At 40.5% G+C, this 16,978-nt stretch overlaps 1 protein-coding gene across 1 annotated transcript in view; it reads right to left on the reverse strand.

Moving 5' to 3' along the window:
- TRPC3 (transient receptor potential cation channel subfamily C member 3) overlaps positions 1-16,978 on the reverse strand; it is an 88,009-nt gene that overhangs the window by 23,627 nt on the left and 47,404 nt on the right. Inside the window, exons 4-8 of the mRNA XM_053257302.1 lie at positions 15,080-15,244; positions 13,019-13,235; positions 10,812-11,045; positions 8,965-9,229; positions 6,241-6,436 (exon numbers count right to left, since the gene is read on the reverse strand). Of these exons, the coding sequence (XP_053113277.1) occupies positions 6,241-6,436; positions 8,965-9,229; positions 10,812-11,045; positions 13,019-13,235; positions 15,080-15,244 (1,077 nt within the window). The remainder of the gene's footprint in view (positions 1-6,240; positions 6,437-8,964; positions 9,230-10,811; positions 11,046-13,018; positions 13,236-15,079; positions 15,245-16,978) is intronic.

Genomic DNA, 16,978 nt, shown 5'->3' on the forward strand with positions numbered 1-16,978 from the left:
TTATCCATTGTTTATTATTTCATTGTACACAAATATTCAGAATGAACTGTTTAAATGGCATAATGGCATGTTTTGTTGTCCCTCTGAATCATAATAAAAAGCTTGCTGGTAGATGAAGTCTGGCTATCAGTACCTGAAGGACTTGTGCTAATTTAAGATAAAGTTGCAGGCATTAACCTCTTTGAAAATCTGCCATCTTGCAGGTGTACGTGCAGCAATGGATGTTTTAGGATAGGTGCCAGTGTGCTCCTAATATGCATCTAAGATTAAAATTGAGCTTTAAACATGGTAAGCAGAAAAATATGTTTCCACAGAGTGCTGAATAATTAACCTCAGAAAAGCAGTGTTAGTCATCATCTTAACATTTGCACACTACACATTTTTATTTGAAGTTGGCATTAACCTAAGCAAGCAAGTACTAGTATGGTGTGGTCATAGCACTCAGCAACTGATACCCAGAGCAACAAACAAAGAAGGGCTTTGGCTAGCGCAAAACATTTGTGCTGTCTAATAGCACTAAGCCTGGAGTTTGTGTTCCAAGCTTGCAACAGTTGTGTAAATGTGGCATGCCTCGTTTATTTCAACAGGAACTTTTGTACAAGTACGCTGTAGCACAATAGCACTCCTGCACAATCCCCCTTTTAGCACAACTAAAGTTTATTTTATTCCTGGTTTGTTTTATGCTGCAAACCGCCTAGAGACTTCAGTAGTGGGTGGTATACAAATTTATTAAATAAACAAACAAACAGCAACACAAAGGCATCCTCTTGCACTAACACAACAGTGCTAGTTTTGCATGCAGTTCCTTGCTTTGTAAGTTGGCCAGTATTCCTAGTGTTACAGGTTAACAGAATAGGCAAGGAAGCCACCTCACTTGATGGAAGACCCTTCAGAAATTCCATCTAGGCTTCAATAACTTCCACCCCACTATCAGCTTAAGTCTGGATGAATCTATGCAACAGGTTCACTTTCTGGATACCAGTGTGCAATGGACATAAATCTCCACCTTATAGTGAAAACCCACTGACTGTTACATGGAATGCTTCCAGCTATCATCCCAACAGCAAACATATGACCCATTGTATACAGCCAAGTCTTAAAATACAACCCAGGGAGAGCTATTTGTTTGTCTTTTCAGTGCCAGGCAAAACTCTTTTTTGTCTTCCCAGGCCATTTAAAACAACAGCTGAGTTGTTAACCAGCTTTCTGATGTTACTTTATTGTGATGCAGCTGTTTTTATTGTTGTATTTTATTACACTGCTTTCTTTTATTGCTAAACTCTTTTAACATGTTTATGAGTATTGTGTACGGAAGGGTTGGTATATAAATAAAGCTTAGTTAATAATTTGCATTTGTACAGTAATTTTTAAGTATGGAAGGTCATCTATTACCTTGATGCTTATAACACTTCTGTAAAGTAAGGATTCTTATTCCCATACTACAGCTGGAGAGCTGAGGCTGAGAGTGGTGTGTTCACTCACCACATAGTGAGTGGTTTCTTGACAGAGGCAAATTTCAAACCAGGGAAGGCCTGAAGGCTCAGTCTCTTAACTACTACATCACACCAGCTCTCTGTTTGTTCCAGTTCATCAGTCAGGAGCTGATACCTGAAGGATCTGCATCAGGTATTTTGGAAACTACAGCACCCATCCAATGATATGAAGAAACTAAGTGACAAAGACAGACTGAAAACAAAGAGTAGCCACTACAAGATAGGCACAGTAGAGAAACTTGAACTTTGCACAAAAATGTCACGAGCTGTACCTGTCCTTCATCGCCTTTTGGCCCTGTCGTTTACATTTTTTTCATGAGCGTATGTCAATCTCTCTCTCCTCCCCCTGCTCACATTCTCCTTCTCTCTCTCTTTGCTAACTAATCTTAACACTTGAAGCCACTTATGAAGCGGTTCTAGCCCATGGAAGCTTATGCCACAATACATTTGTTAGTCTTTAAAGTGGTACAAGACTCTGGTATTTTGGAATATAGATAGATAGATATAGATATAAATTCTCTAAGGTGTACCTGTGGCTAATTTCTGTGCGTGGCTGCTCTTGTGAGAGTTCGTAAACAGAAGCACCATGGTGATTGGGCAGTGAGAGAAGAAGCACCGTGGTGATTGGGCAGTGAGGATTCCATATGCACATAGGGAGGAGCAGCCTGTGGCACTGTGGTGATTCGGCAGTGGGGATTCCATATGCAGATAGGGAGGAGGAGCCTGTGATGGTTAAGGTCAGTTGGAATGCAACTGTTACTGGTTGGAAGATGTTCTTGATTGTAGAGGAGAGGAATTTTCTACATATATATATAAAAGGATAGTGGGCAGGGGTCTGCAAAGAGAGGGGTCATGAGGGAAGAAAGAGCCCCATCAGGAGAAGGAGGCAGCTGCTGTGTGAATTAGATGAGGAAACAAGATCTGTTAACTCAGAAAGGGAGAGAAAAAGAGAGAGAGAGAAGGGAGGGGAAGAAAGACAGGAGAAGAGTGAGTGGAGGAGAGAGGAAAAGAGGAAAAGAAGGAAGCGGAAGAGAGAAGGAAGGAAGGACGAGGGATAGGCCCAAGTCTTTCAGCAGCCTGAGGAGAATGAGTGGCCATGGCGGTGGCAGCAAGGAAGGGCCCAGTCAACCACTGCTGCTGTTTGGGGCTACCGAGACCATTTGCGGAGGGAGACAGGTAGCCAAGGGACAGGCCTGGGCCTGTCAGCAGCCTGAGGGGAACAAGTGTTTATGGCAGCAGCGGCAGAAAGGAATGGCCCAGTCAATCACTGCTGCTGTTGCTCCCGTGGGGATGGGCAGGGATCGGGTGAGGGTGGGGAGGTCTCTGGGGATAGGGGGCTGCAGCTTGGCCAATAGGTGCCACAATGCTGCAGCCGCAACCAAAAGGAATGAGGGGGATGGAGTAAAGGGATGGAGGAGTGACCAAGAATGGTGAGGGGGATGGAAACAAAGGGATGTAGGAGGAGGAGCAGGTGTGACTCAGGTGTGGGTGGAGAGATCTCTGAGGTGAGGGGAGCTGTGGCAGGGGGTGAGAGGAGCAATCAAGTACTAGTGTGCAGATGCTCTGCACAGGTTAAGCAAGTAAATTTTTATTTGTTTTCATACTAAAGTAATCAGTGGCACCCTAGAGTTCTGTTGACACAACGAAGAATAATGTGCTGATGGAATAAGACAATTTATTACGGAAATAATTACTGGTGTGGGCTGGGGGCGGGCGGTTCCTGCACTAGGATATCCTCTAATTCTATGATTAGAATTAATTATGCAGTTATGCAAATTACACATTTTGCAGCAAGTAGTTGTTTCAGAGACAAAGAACAGCTTTGGAGAGAGATTTCCAGTGGAAAAACAGCACAAGTGTTAACTCCTCCACCCTGTGATTCCAAGCTGGATCAGGATTCAACGGGATGGATCAGGAGCTCCACAGCAGTTTTGTTTAACTGAAGGAGAGAGGTGTGTGTTGGTGTGTTATGTGTGTTCCAACCCACTACCTAAGCCCATCTGTTAATGACAGGCTTAATGTAATATTTATTTGTTTCTAAGGATCACAATCTCCACACTTTTCTCTCATACATTACTAAAGGTTTTGCCCACCATATGCTGTCTTCATTTATTCTACATTAGACTGTACTGAACTGGCTTCTGAAACGGCTGTTACCAAACTTGGCCATACCAGTTTCCCTTTGTAAAACTTAAGAATGTTTAACAGAATGCCTAACTGCATAGTGCAGTTGTTCCCTTGGGGGTACTTTTAAGTCTTTTAAGGGATACTCAGAGCCCTCCTGCCACCCTAGCTCATGGCCTAGAGAGTAGGACTCTGTTGCAGCCTGATCAAAGGACTTGTCTTGGTATCAAGCTGTCTTTAGGACAGGATCAGGGAGTGTTAGGCTGTGTGTGTGTAATGTAATGTAATGCACACACAGCTGCAATGCACACAGAGCCCGCTTTTTTGAATAGGCAGCTAGGAACATAGGAAGCTGCCATATACTGAATCGGACCATTGGTCCATCTAGCTCAGTATTGTCTACACAGACTGGCAGTGGCTTGTACAAGGTTGCAGGCAGGAATCTCTCTCAGCCCTATCTTGGAGATAATGCCAGGGAGGGAACTTGGAACCTAGATGCCCTTCCCAGAGCAGCTCCATCCCGAGGGAAATATCTTACAGTGCTCACACTTCTAGTTTCCCATTCATATGCACCCAGGGTGGACCCTGCTTAGCTAAGGGGACAATTCATGCTTGCTACCACAAGACCAGCTCTCCTCCCCGGAAGGGGATGGAAGAAAAACTAGAGTACATACATGTGCACACTCCAACAATATTTTAAACAAACATCCCCCAAATATCTCCAAAAGGACAAAACATGGGCCAGGGACAACTACAAAAAAAGAGAGAGAGAGAGAGAGAAAAGGACTGTCCCTGGTAAATTAAAGTTTTAACATATATTCCTAACTACATTGGTGCATCATCAATTAAGCAACTATTATGTTGTTAAGTATGAATTTGTTCCATATTTTGAGCCCCCAGTATCTTGGAACTCTCTCTCTTTAAACCTTCACTTCGACTGGGACCAGTTTTCCCTCTAACAGGGATTCCCAGATGTTGTTGACTACAACTCCCAGAATCCCCAACTGCAATGGCTTTTGCTTGGGGATTCTGGGAGTCATAGTAAACAACATCTGGGATTCCCTGTTAAGAGGGAACACTGACTGGGACATAACTGTCTCCAATACTTTAGTGAGATTTAAAATAAAATTAAACAAAAGACCCACCCAAACACACACAATTTGAGGAAGGAAAGAGTTGGAACAATACAGAATTACTGACCCCTTCCTGTAGAACACACATAGACCCTGATCCAGGTTTACTTGCCAGTTGCCACAGGACACATCTTTAAAGTCTGCAAAGTGTTTACCACATATGTATGATGTGAGCCAGGGCATTATCCTACAAGTTCCTACTTTCCTTGGCTGGGTTATGTAAGGAACGTCACAGCCATAAATCAATTTTTTGCTGCACATTAGGAAAAATTATGTTGACAGGCATTAAATGGCTACAGAAAAGATACAGTGCAAGAATCATTCAAGTAAAAGATTCAGATAAGAATAAAAGAAGGAAAGGGAGATACAGGTCTCAGAACACATTCATTTCAACATTTTTATCTTTAAATGTGACAGCTATCATTTTGTTGAGAACATGGGTGCTACACAGCAAAGTAAGCTATGCCATGGCAGTGTCTGGTTAACAAGGTTACACTATACCACAGATGACAGACCCACAATACTAATCAAACTGGGCTTTTAAATTTAGCCCATATACTTTTGCAAAATTTGTTGGGGGTTGTAATTTTTATCATAGGAAGAATTTATGTTTTGGGCAGTATAAAAATGTGATAGATAGATAGATAGATAGATAGATAGATAGATAGATAGATAGATAGATAGATAGATAGATAAGCAAGCAGAGCACAAAGGAAGGCACCCATTCCCGTTACAGAGTAGTTTGCCAAGTTTAGTTCTTGCAGCTATTTATAGAAGACACATGGAGATTCTTGTAGAATAAATACTAAGTATTTATTGGTGAAGTACAGCTTTGGAGAGGAAAGACCTAACCCTAATCTACAGCTACATAATGAATAGGTAGGTTGAGAGATAGAGGTTTCCATCTGCTCTCTAAGAGGAAAGGAAGGGATTCTGACTCTCAACAGGAAATACCTGAAGAGTCATATAAGGGGTCATGGGGTAGAGACAGGTAGAATAGTTAGGGAGACTCTTACTCACCATCTCACCACTCAGAGCCCCAGTGGTCATTAGGGTAGTTGGGGCAAAAGGTCAATACACTTAAAGCCCATCTCCAACAAAAATTTTCCTTAGACAGAAGGGGTAAACCTCAGCTAATAATAGCCTTTAAAATTTCCAGGCGCATGCACACTTTTATTCACACACACACACACACACAAAACTGCCTTAAAGCAGTGGTGGTCCATGGTCCAACAACTACTTCAAACATCTCTGAAGTGTTTTAATCAAAACTATGTACCAAAACATTCACAGTTCCTCTGTAAAAAAGGTCTAAGTTGTTCCAAGTTAACCAGCGTTTGCCAGAATGTTTATACATTGCTGAAAAATCTAAACCAAAATTTCTTCCATAAGAAGAAATTACTTGGAAGCACACTATTTTTCCAGTAAACTTGTAAGAGGAGATCACTATTCATTTTAACCAAAATGAAGCAAAAAGTAACGAAACCTACCTCAATTTCTTGGTATGAGCTGTTGATCATAGCAATCAGCATATTAAGTAGAACCACAACCATCGTTACATTGTATATTCCATACAGCACATAGCCAATATTCTCAATGAATTTGTGATCATATTTGAGGACAACTGATGTGACTTCTGATAAGCCAAATATTGACCAAAACAATGTCTTAAAGCTTTCTTCAACTCTGCATAGAAGAACAGAACATTAATGAATTATATTATAAATATATCTTATTTCCTAATTAGATGGTTTTTATAGTTTTTATAGAGAATTCAAAGGTATTGTTGTAAATATTTAATTATACAAAAAGATGTACAACACAACATAAAATATTTTCACAGAGAACTGAATTCCCCAGTGCCTTTTTTACCCATTGCCAGCTATGTATGTACCCAGTGAACTGTATCAACAGAACTAAGTTGGACACGGGAAAGTTTTATATTGCTGTTTTTATATATTCTCAAATAGCAGAATGCTGTCTTACAACTTAGGTTAACTAAATCTTTAACACAGGAAATAACATCTCAAGAACAACCAGGAAGGCCTTGAGGAAGTGAAAGAGATATTCTGTCTCTCAACAATTACCCTTTACAGAGTTAACTAGTGTTGATTGTTATTTGTATGAGCGTAATTACCCACAATTATAATGGCTGCAATGAAATCCAGCATAAAGTGAGATATGCTCAAGCCCAGTGAATTCAACAGGTTAAACATGCTTAACCTTTTGGATATCAGCAAGGCATAAAAAAACGAAAAATGAGAGTGCAACACTTTTCATTAAAGCCCCTCATAAACAAGATGGGAGCAGAAAGGACAAAATGAAAATAAACCAGTTATTCTAGTAAGAACTAATCTGCCTACTTTCCTTTTACTATCCCTACAACTGTACCAAATTTGGTCCAAATCAGTTCCTGGACCCACTTGCATCTCAAACATCCACATCTCCAACATCTCTAATGAGGATGGATGACATCATTACAAACAACACCCTTGAGCCATCCCTATGTGTCCCCACATCTGTAGCAAATTTGGTTCAAATCAGTTGGTTCACAAGCTAGCTCAATTGTGCTTCAAGTGTTCACATGTCTGCCATCTTGAATTGGGGTGGATGGCATCATCACAAACCATGCCGTTGAGGTGTCCCTCTGTGTCACTCACTACAACTGCACCAAATTTGGTTCAAATCAGTTATGTGGTCCACAAGTTAGCCCACTTGTGCTTTAAACATTTATGCATACACCATCTTGAATCGAAGTAGTGACATCATCACAAACTACACCACTAAGGTGTCCCTACACACAGACACTAACACATACGGAATGCCGGGTGATCTCATAAGCCTACTGGAAAGTAGGCTAAAAAGTACACTCACTTCAGGTATGCATGCTTCATATTATATTGGGGGGGGGGCGGATATACACTTTAAATGCCCCTAATTCTTTACCAAGAGTCATTGATAGTAAACCTCTGTGGGAGGTAAGAAGGCAACAAAAGCTCTAGGCAGAAATTAAAATCTGGCTGTAAAAATCTGCTTCGAGGAGTCTGGCTGCCTTTCTCTACAGGACCAGCTGTCAATACAGCAGGCTTGACAGTAGGTGAGTCTTGCACAGGAGTTAGAGGATGAGATGAGAGCTGCGATTTTAAAAAAATAATCTCTAGTTCTGGCTTGATTATACTCTGTCCAATTGTGGGACTGTACAGATTTACTACACAAATCTTATCAATGTTGATTATGAGAAACAATATAGAAAATAAATTAGATTCTTATTATAACAAGCAAACATTAAAGCTACCCTGGAAGCTCACAGAAATCAGGATTCCATTAAGGAAAAAATCCCAAAGAGCTGTGTTTAAAACTCAAAGCACCTCTTCTTCCAGATTAAACAGCCATTGGGGCCCAATCCTGACTGGGACAGCAAGGAGGAGAAGGTTAACTCTTTTCCCTCATGCCATTCTCCCACAGAAATTCACCCTAGGAAGTTTTGATGAGCTCCTGAAACAGCTCTTTGCTGCAGAGAGCCACTTCAAAGGCAAATGGTCGTTTAAGAGGATGATTTGGGGCAGGACAATGGCACAAAATGAAAAGTTAGCTTCCTTCTTCCCATCATCCCAATCAGAATTGGGGCCCTTGAAGTGTTTTTCTGAAAGATGCTCTCCATTATAATAAGCATGTATCTTTAAAATGTATTTAGGTGAACATCTAGTTTGATCCTGAGTGTAGCATTACCACCCTCCTACTCTTTTGGAACTCTTAGAGGTTGTGGAAGGGTTGGTAATACAGACTTAAGCATGTGATCAAACTACAGACAGCCAGTTCCCCATGCGATTGCAGGTGTCACACACTGTGGCTTTAAGTGGCAACCCCGGAACTCTCAATCTCAACTAAAACCAAGCTTCACGTATGTATAACTGCATCTGCCCACATGCATCCCTCCCTATTCTCCCTCTTTTGTTTTCCTACTTAAATTATAAGTTCCTTAGGGGCAGGGAACTATCTATTTTTGCCTGTGCAAGTATGTAAGGCAGAATGTGTACTGATGACAATATTAACAGGAACAACCACCAGAATCTATCCCAAGGGATTGAGTGATCAATCACCAAATGATGTATATGTACGTGTACATCCATCCATACCACAAAGTTCCATCTGACTGCACCAGACATAAAGGACAAAATTATTTTTACCTGTTGTTGCATACACTTTGTACTTACGTAGTAAAAGCTGCATTTACTTTGGCTCCAAGATAGTAGGAGTACAATATGAACATCCCAATCATAAATGCAAGGAATACCATAATAAAAAGAACCATAAATTTGAAAATGTCTTTAACAGTCCTTCCAAGTGAAATCTGTAATGGACCAAAACTCTCATTTGCAGGCAGAATATAAGCTATCCGAGAGAAGCTAAGCACAACAGCGATTGCATAAAGACCTTCTGATATGATCTGTGGATCAGATGGGAGCCATTTATCTCGAGCTAGAAGAAATGCCATAAATGAGAAACATTTAATGTACATTATACATTGTTCTACATGTATATAAAGACCTTTATCTTTATATAGCTAAATGTTTATAGAGCCAAATATATATTTTGGGGTAAGTAGAATTCACCCATATTCTGAGCAATATTTTTCATGCACCATTCAAATACAGGAGAACCCAGAAGCATGGTGTGGGTGTGCACGCGCATGCAGATAGCAAATCTGCAGATAATGGGGCATTAAAGTGAATGAAAATTGGGGGTTTAGGTTCCTGCACTGCTCCTAAAATGGACAAAACAGACAAATAAAGTGCCCTACTGTGCTCCACTGCCTGCAAAGAGTCCCAAGTGTAAAAAAAGCACCTGGAAATGTTTTTGCCCTGTTTTTTGTAGCAACGAGCCACAAAATAGCTCTCAAGGTTAAAATGGTGGCCAGAAATTACTGCCAAGGTCATTTCCTGCCACCTCCAACCTGCAGATACACCAGTCTAACCCCTTTTTTACTATGGTTTTTTCATATATACTGAGTCAGGTATCCATTACCCAACCGCGGATATGCGGAACCGCGAGTGCTGGACCCACGATTAAGAAGGCTCTCCTGTTACAGTTTCTTAGTCATTGACCTTACAGACTCAACCTGCATAAATTCACACTTTCAAAATACTTTTTGAAGTAATTGCAATTTAATTCTTAAAATTACTTTAAAGAAAGTAATTGCATTTATTTTCATAATTCTCCAGATGTTTTTTAAACTCATGCTGCCTTCTGTAAATTAAAGTTGTAAGATGAAGGACAACAGTGCACTAGAAACCTAATACGCTCAAGCTAAGGATAAACAAAAAACACTGTGCGTGGGGAAATCTTATATCTAATATAAATATGAGATTACACTCAAGGAATGGCAGTCATAATGATAATAATATTGATAATGATAATAATAATCTGTGACAGAAGAAGAGCAAAATAATTCCAGTAGTAATTGGTGCCCTATTTGCAATTCTAAAACAACTTTAAGAGCACCCCAACACCATAGGGGCTACAAAAATCACCATCAGCCAACAACAACAAACTTTATTGGGAACAGCCTATATTTTGTGCCGATATCTATAACAACAACAACATTGATAATAAAATTCAGCCATCCCAGTCCTTGGGAAGGACTCAATGTCTGCATAAAACAAACCAGCCAATAACACCTGCCTGACTATGTAAACAAGATGATGATGATGATGATGATCCAGCCATCCCAGGTCCTTGGGAAGGACTCGATGTCTGGATAAAACAAACCAGTCAATAACACCTGTCTGACTGTGTAAAATAATAATAATAATACTTTACTGGGAACAGCCTATATTCTGCGACGATATCTATAACAACAGCAACAACATTGACAATAAAATTCAGCCATCCCAGATCCTTGGGAAGGACTTGATGTCTGGATAAAAACAAACCAGTCAATAACACCTGTCTGACTGTGTAAACAAGAGATAATAATAATAATAATTTAATAATAATAATTTAATTTAAAAATACAACCACCTGAAGTTTACCAGAAACACAGAAGCATCTCTGGACTCACCATATGTAAAATATTCTATTTCTGGTGGAAGTGTGACCACAGAGAGGTCTGGCCCTTGAATCTCGCTGTCCACATACTGTTGGGCTTTTGTAGCCTGCAGAAACGCTAACAGCCTGGCTGTGAACGCAGCAATGAAAATAGAGAGCATCCCAAAATCCAGAACATTCCAGAGCTGCAAAATATATTCCCTAGGTCCTTCCAGCCAGAGCTCCTTGCACTCAGACCACATCATCCCTGAAACAAAGAACATGATGGGACATAGCAAAAAGGTTACTAAGACCATTAACAAAAGATATGCACAAGTGAAGATCATTTATATTTCTGTCAGAAGCGCTTCACAAAATGCAAGAAACCTATACGGAAGCCATTCACATGTATGAGGTTGCATGAATTTCATGTGTGGTTTGTCGCATATGAAGGACACACACTTCCTTGTTTTGTCATGTGAGTATGCGGCACGAAGCTGCCACAAATCACCACTTGGAAGCACCTCCCCAATTGTATATACAGACTACATGTGGCTCAAGAAATGATATGGATTATGTAGGAAGAACCACAACAGCATCAGAGGCTGGGTGGTGGTGGTGCAGTGGTTCTCCTCAAATAATCCCCTTCCCACGTGGGTTCAGCATTCCTAAATTATTGGAGCAGCGGAGCCATGAGGAAGCAACAACCACACCACAACCGTAATGCAGTGACAGGCCTCTCTGAAGAGTGATGCTGAACCCTAATCTCCCCAGGCTACAGAGCTTATGCACACAGGAGGGGTGGGCATAAGCTTTTCCCAGTCTCACTGCACACAGGTATTCATGGGCAGAACTGAGAATCTGAACAGGCCCCGTGCTTTGTGCAAGATCATTTACTGAATGACAGTCTTAGGGCTGGTTCACTCATCATTCGATTACTGCAACATTAAGTGGTGACTTTCATGTGTGAATAAGCCATCACAGATTAGACACCACAGATAGAGCAAGGCCACATGTCATCATGGACGGGCAGCTGCCAAGACCCACAGACATTGAGAACACAGGTGAGTGCTGCCTATATGCATGACTCCGCTATTATCCAATAGGCAGAAATCCAATAAAGAATGGGAGGTATAGTGTACTGTTGGTGACCTTTTAAAATGTAAGCTAGCTTCCGTGTGTTCCTCTGAAACCCAGCCAGTCCATTGTGTCTTGGGGTCCCAATCCAGTGTCTGTGAAGGCTGAGATACGCACTTTGTCTGCCATTTAGGAGCCTACTCCAATCCTCCCAGTTATGTGCAGCAGAGCTGACAGCTCAGCTTCTCTGCACGGCCATGGTCTGACCAAGATATTTAATTATTTTTATTTTTACATTTATACCCCACTCTTCCTCCAAGGAGCCCAGAGGTTATGGACTCCTTGGTACATGGTTATGTTTATTCTCACAACAACCCTGTGAGGTAGTTTAGGCTGAGTGGCCCGGACCAGACTCTCTTTCTTCACTTCAAGCAATGGAGTGAGGAGTCTCATTTACCCATCCAGCTAGTCTTCATGTTTCACCGCCCAGTCCTCACAACCCACAGCGATAGCCTCTTCTGATCCCAGGGAAGAAAGTCAGAAATGGAAGCAGTCAAGCAAGCAAGTAGTCATGCAAGCAAGCAAGCATAGTGTCCCTTGCCCTGTCAGTGGAGGAAGAGCTTGGCAGGGGACTCAGGCCAGAAAGAACTGAGCCCCAGGCTAGCAGCATTCCTGCACTTGGCTACCCCAACAAAGGGGTGCCTGCCCAACAGAACTTAGCAACTGACAAGTCAGACTCTCTGTGTGTATATGTGCATGCAAGAGTGTGTGTGTGGGGGGGTGAAGGGTGTACTTGAAGTTTCTGGTACAAGGCCTGCAAAAACATGAGGCTTGTTCTGGATAGAATTTCACATTATCTCAAACACAATGCTCTTTATTTTACACACTGAAATGTGGATTATCAAATGCCAAATAATCAAGAGAGGAGGAATCTAATAATGCACTTCCAAGTGTGTCCTTGCCCTTGGTCTCCTAAAAAGAAATCTGAGCCATAATGGTGTGTATTATTAATTGTATGGGCCAGACCTCTGCCAGGAGACCTGCCACTGGAAATCTTGTTGGTTTCTGGAGCAGCATACAGAGGTTGTGGCAGAAAGCAGTTTTGCCTAAACTAAGTTCTGTAGAAACAAATTAGGTAACACTGAGATGTAGACATGTACATACCAAGCACCCATACCATGATCAGCATTTCTGTCCAGCTGAACTGAGTAGTCTTAACCCGAAAGATCTGTTTAGGATAATCGGTAACAGTCATGTTCGGTAATATTGAGATGCCTTCAAATCTATCTGAAGCATTGAATACCAATAGGCCCAGGAAAATAATGAAGGAGGCTGCATGTGCCACAAACTTCATAAACGGACTGCGGAGAATTTTTCCAAGCTGGGAAAGCAAAGCAAAATACATGGGTTTGTTTTTATTTTTAGCTATGCATGCTTTCAGTTTCAACAAATATTCTAAAGGCAGAAAACCCATATATCTAATGCTATATTAGAATGTAGGAATACTTTTCTACATGCCCTGTACAACTATAATCACTCTTCTAAATCAGTTTTCAGACATCCCTTAGGGAATGTTATACTTGGGGTTTCAAGTACACCAAAACTAGTTGCAGTGCCAGTTATCTGGAAAATGGTCTCCAGATAATTCACAATGCTTTATTTTTCAGCACGACAAGGAAAAAAAAAAAAAAGAGGCCTCCTTAAAGAATACTCCAAAAACCTTTGCAATCTATGATATCTGGATTGTATGAGACTATTATCTTTTTATTATTTCTATTTTTCATTAATGGTTAATCCCACCCCCCTTGAGGCCAATCACTTGAAACTCTCCTCCACAACCCCAGAAAACTGATGCCATTTTATTTACTTGCTTGCTTTTTCAGCTGGTTGGGGTTTTTTTTTACTAATTCTCCAAATAATGCATTAGAGATTTGATAAAAATTAATCTTTATAAGAAACAACTAAAATTTTCTTTTTAAATGTACACTAGAAATTTGGACCAAAAAATCATTAAACTACATAGTTAAACCCGTGTGTTTATTTTCCTTACCAATATGCTCAGAAAGCTGCACTCTAAGGCTGCAATCCTAAACACACTTACTAGGAATAAGTCCCATTAAACTCAGTGGCTGCCATCCTGATTTAGAAAGCATTGGTTCAGTGCAAGTAGAAGGGGAGGTAATAAAAATATCACCCCTTCCTCAGTGCACTGGTGCAGTTAGACTGAAAGTCCTATTATAACAAGACTTTCAGTCTAACTGCACCAGTGCACTGAGGAAGGGGTGATTTTTTTATTACCTCCCCTTCTTCAAGAGACCATCTATGCCACCCACCCAAAAATATGTCCCCGAAGTTGGGATGTACAGAACCAGTTCGATCGCGAACCAGACCGCTGTGAACTCGGCCGGTTTGAGCAGTTCCATTGCAAACCACTTTGAACCACTTCAAGCTGGTTTGTCTAACTGACCAGCCAAGACAATCGGTTCAACTGAACCAGTTCATATACACACAATTTGGTCCAAATTAGATTTGAATTTGGACCGGACCACGCAAAATGTCTGTGCACACCTGTACCTGAGGGCTCCACAGTCCTCAGTAGTGGTGTGCACGAACCATTCGATCCTAAACTAGTTCGCCTCAAACCAGGTGGTCCAGTCCAAGATCAAACTGAACCCAGTCCATGGTGGACTGGTTTGGGATCGAGGGGCTATGATTGTAAAGGAGAATCTTGCGAAGTTTTCCCTTTACAAGCAAAGGTGGCCGGGGGGTGGGGGAGAATTCTTGAAAAGTTTTCTAAAGGGCAGCCAGGTGGGGTGGGTGGATGAAAGGCACCTTTAAAAGTAGATTAAGGTTATTATAGGCCTAGCAGAATATATACATTTCCCCAGGTCGTTAAAAGTGAACAATCATAATATACTTTCTCTCTAGAAGCATATTATGTTGTTATACTTTAGCATTATTTTGCTTGCGCAAGTAGAAGATTATTCCCCTCTACTAACAAATCCATACATACTCCAAATTGGTTTACATGGCAGAGTTACAAAATAAGAATTATTTAGCACTTTGTACATTGAAATGTGCTATGGAAACAAATTGATAATTTTGTCTGAGCTAGGCATCAACACAGAAATATGTGCATGAGCTTTGCTGTGCTCTCCAGCCCACAACAGCAGAAGGCTTTCTGAAACAGAACTGATGAATGAAACACACAAAAAAACCTTGTACCCTACTACATGGTGCAATCCAGTAGCCAATGGCAAGAAATGGGAGGCCCAACGCAACCGCCAATACAACTAGACACTTGATAGCGATGACCTGTTCTCGTAATCCTGAGAGGTTTTCATACCAGATAGTCAATAGCTGTTGCTGACAATTTGGATGGGCCACAAACTGTGGGTAACAGAAGAAACAACATAACAGAGTCATTACAGCACATGTAAATATATCTTTATTTCTTGCAAAGCATTGTTTCTCTCATTCCCAAAGAACGTACAGTTCTGAATAAAACAGATACTTCTGCTGTGGACACAAGCTTTCAGTTTTGAAGTTTCATAGCATTTTTATAGTCACAGCCATTAGGGCACCAACATGTTATGGGCTAATTCCTACTCAAGCCAAACATTAGCACACTGCAGGTCTTGCTCCTCTCTAGCCAAAAAAGAGACTGAGTTTATGGTTATTAAAAATATGTATATATCTAAAAACAAAAAAAATATCAAAGCAGTTTACATAGCAAAACCACTTACATGAAGTGCTCTTTTTCTTTTGTGTAATCCTAATCCTCTCCTACATATCCTTTTCATATTTAAATAATATTTAACAATAATAAGTATTACTTTAACATGGAATAAAAGGATGAACGGTGAAAGAGGTTATGATGATTTGTCTGTCCCGTAGGGCCACTCTGTTAGCATGGAGTGAGATTTTGAAGTTGAGGTCTTTCAAACAAGTGGCCTCCCATGAAGATGAGGGAACACAGCATCTCCATGAGTGGAAGCCTCCTTACAGGAGCAGAAAGGGAACCTGATACATTTTGCAATAAATTAACATAACAATGGTCACAGGCACACTTAAGCACATTGAAATCAATAGGTTTGTGTGTGTGTTTTACTCGATGATTGATTTCAATGTCATTGCAGCAAAGACAATTAAAGAGCCTTAAAAATGTGGGATAGACCCAGAGATTGTATTTATACTGGGTTATGAGTGACCAATATAGCAATGCAAAGTCCATGCAAAGCAAAATTACCCATCAAATCACTGGGAGCAATGTGGACAGCAATCTACTTTTACCTTACTTTTGATTTCTTTAATAAATTACATCTCCATTTTCATTTGTGAATTGGAGGCATCTACACAGTATGAAATTTAGCAAGACTTGAACCTTCCAGCTCCAAAAATTTATCAAGCATTTGTGCATCAAGCACTACTCAGCCATGTGGAAATTCTCATGGGGATTATTTATGTAGCAAACAACTCCTTTTGATTCTGATGTTGCCAATGTAATTTCACTAATTGTTTTATAAACTTCATTATCAGCTACTAAAATTATATATTAACAGGCCATTCACATGTTGCCACTGTTCTTAAATCCAAGGCCTTTAGTTTGAAAATAATATTAAATGACAAGCTTCCCCAAATGGTTTTTCCTCATGGGCTATTTTCAGCTTCTAAAGGTTTTGAATGTACAAATTGTTATCGCCATAAAATTTTATGCTATTATTAGGTTTGTTTATTTAGTGTGCTTCAAAGTTGCTAACATCACAGTAACACCTCCAGAGGCTCAAATGAGATTGGAGAGATGCATTTTGAGAAACTAAAAATATTAAGAGTTGCTCTTTTTTGGTTGTAAATGGGCATTTTATTTGAAACATTTCTCTCATATATGGGAGCTATTAGTCTAGGTTCACAATGAAGTAGAACACAAAGGCATCAAACAAAATAAGTCAGCCCGCTGAACAAATACAGCAGTGAGGCCAAAGTGATTGCCTAGGAGGGAATGGCAAGACAGCTATTGAGGATTGATGAGATTAGCTACACAGACTAGTATAATTAATGGAGGCATTCATAGTGTTACATCTTCTGGTTTACTCCCCCCCCTTTAGTTAATCATCCACAATTAAT

Source organism: Hemicordylus capensis, chromosome 5 (genome assembly GCF_027244095.1).
Source record: "Hemicordylus capensis ecotype Gifberg chromosome 5, rHemCap1.1.pri, whole genome shotgun sequence".
NCBI classification, from domain to species: Eukaryota; Metazoa; Chordata; class Lepidosauria; order Squamata; family Cordylidae; genus Hemicordylus; species Hemicordylus capensis.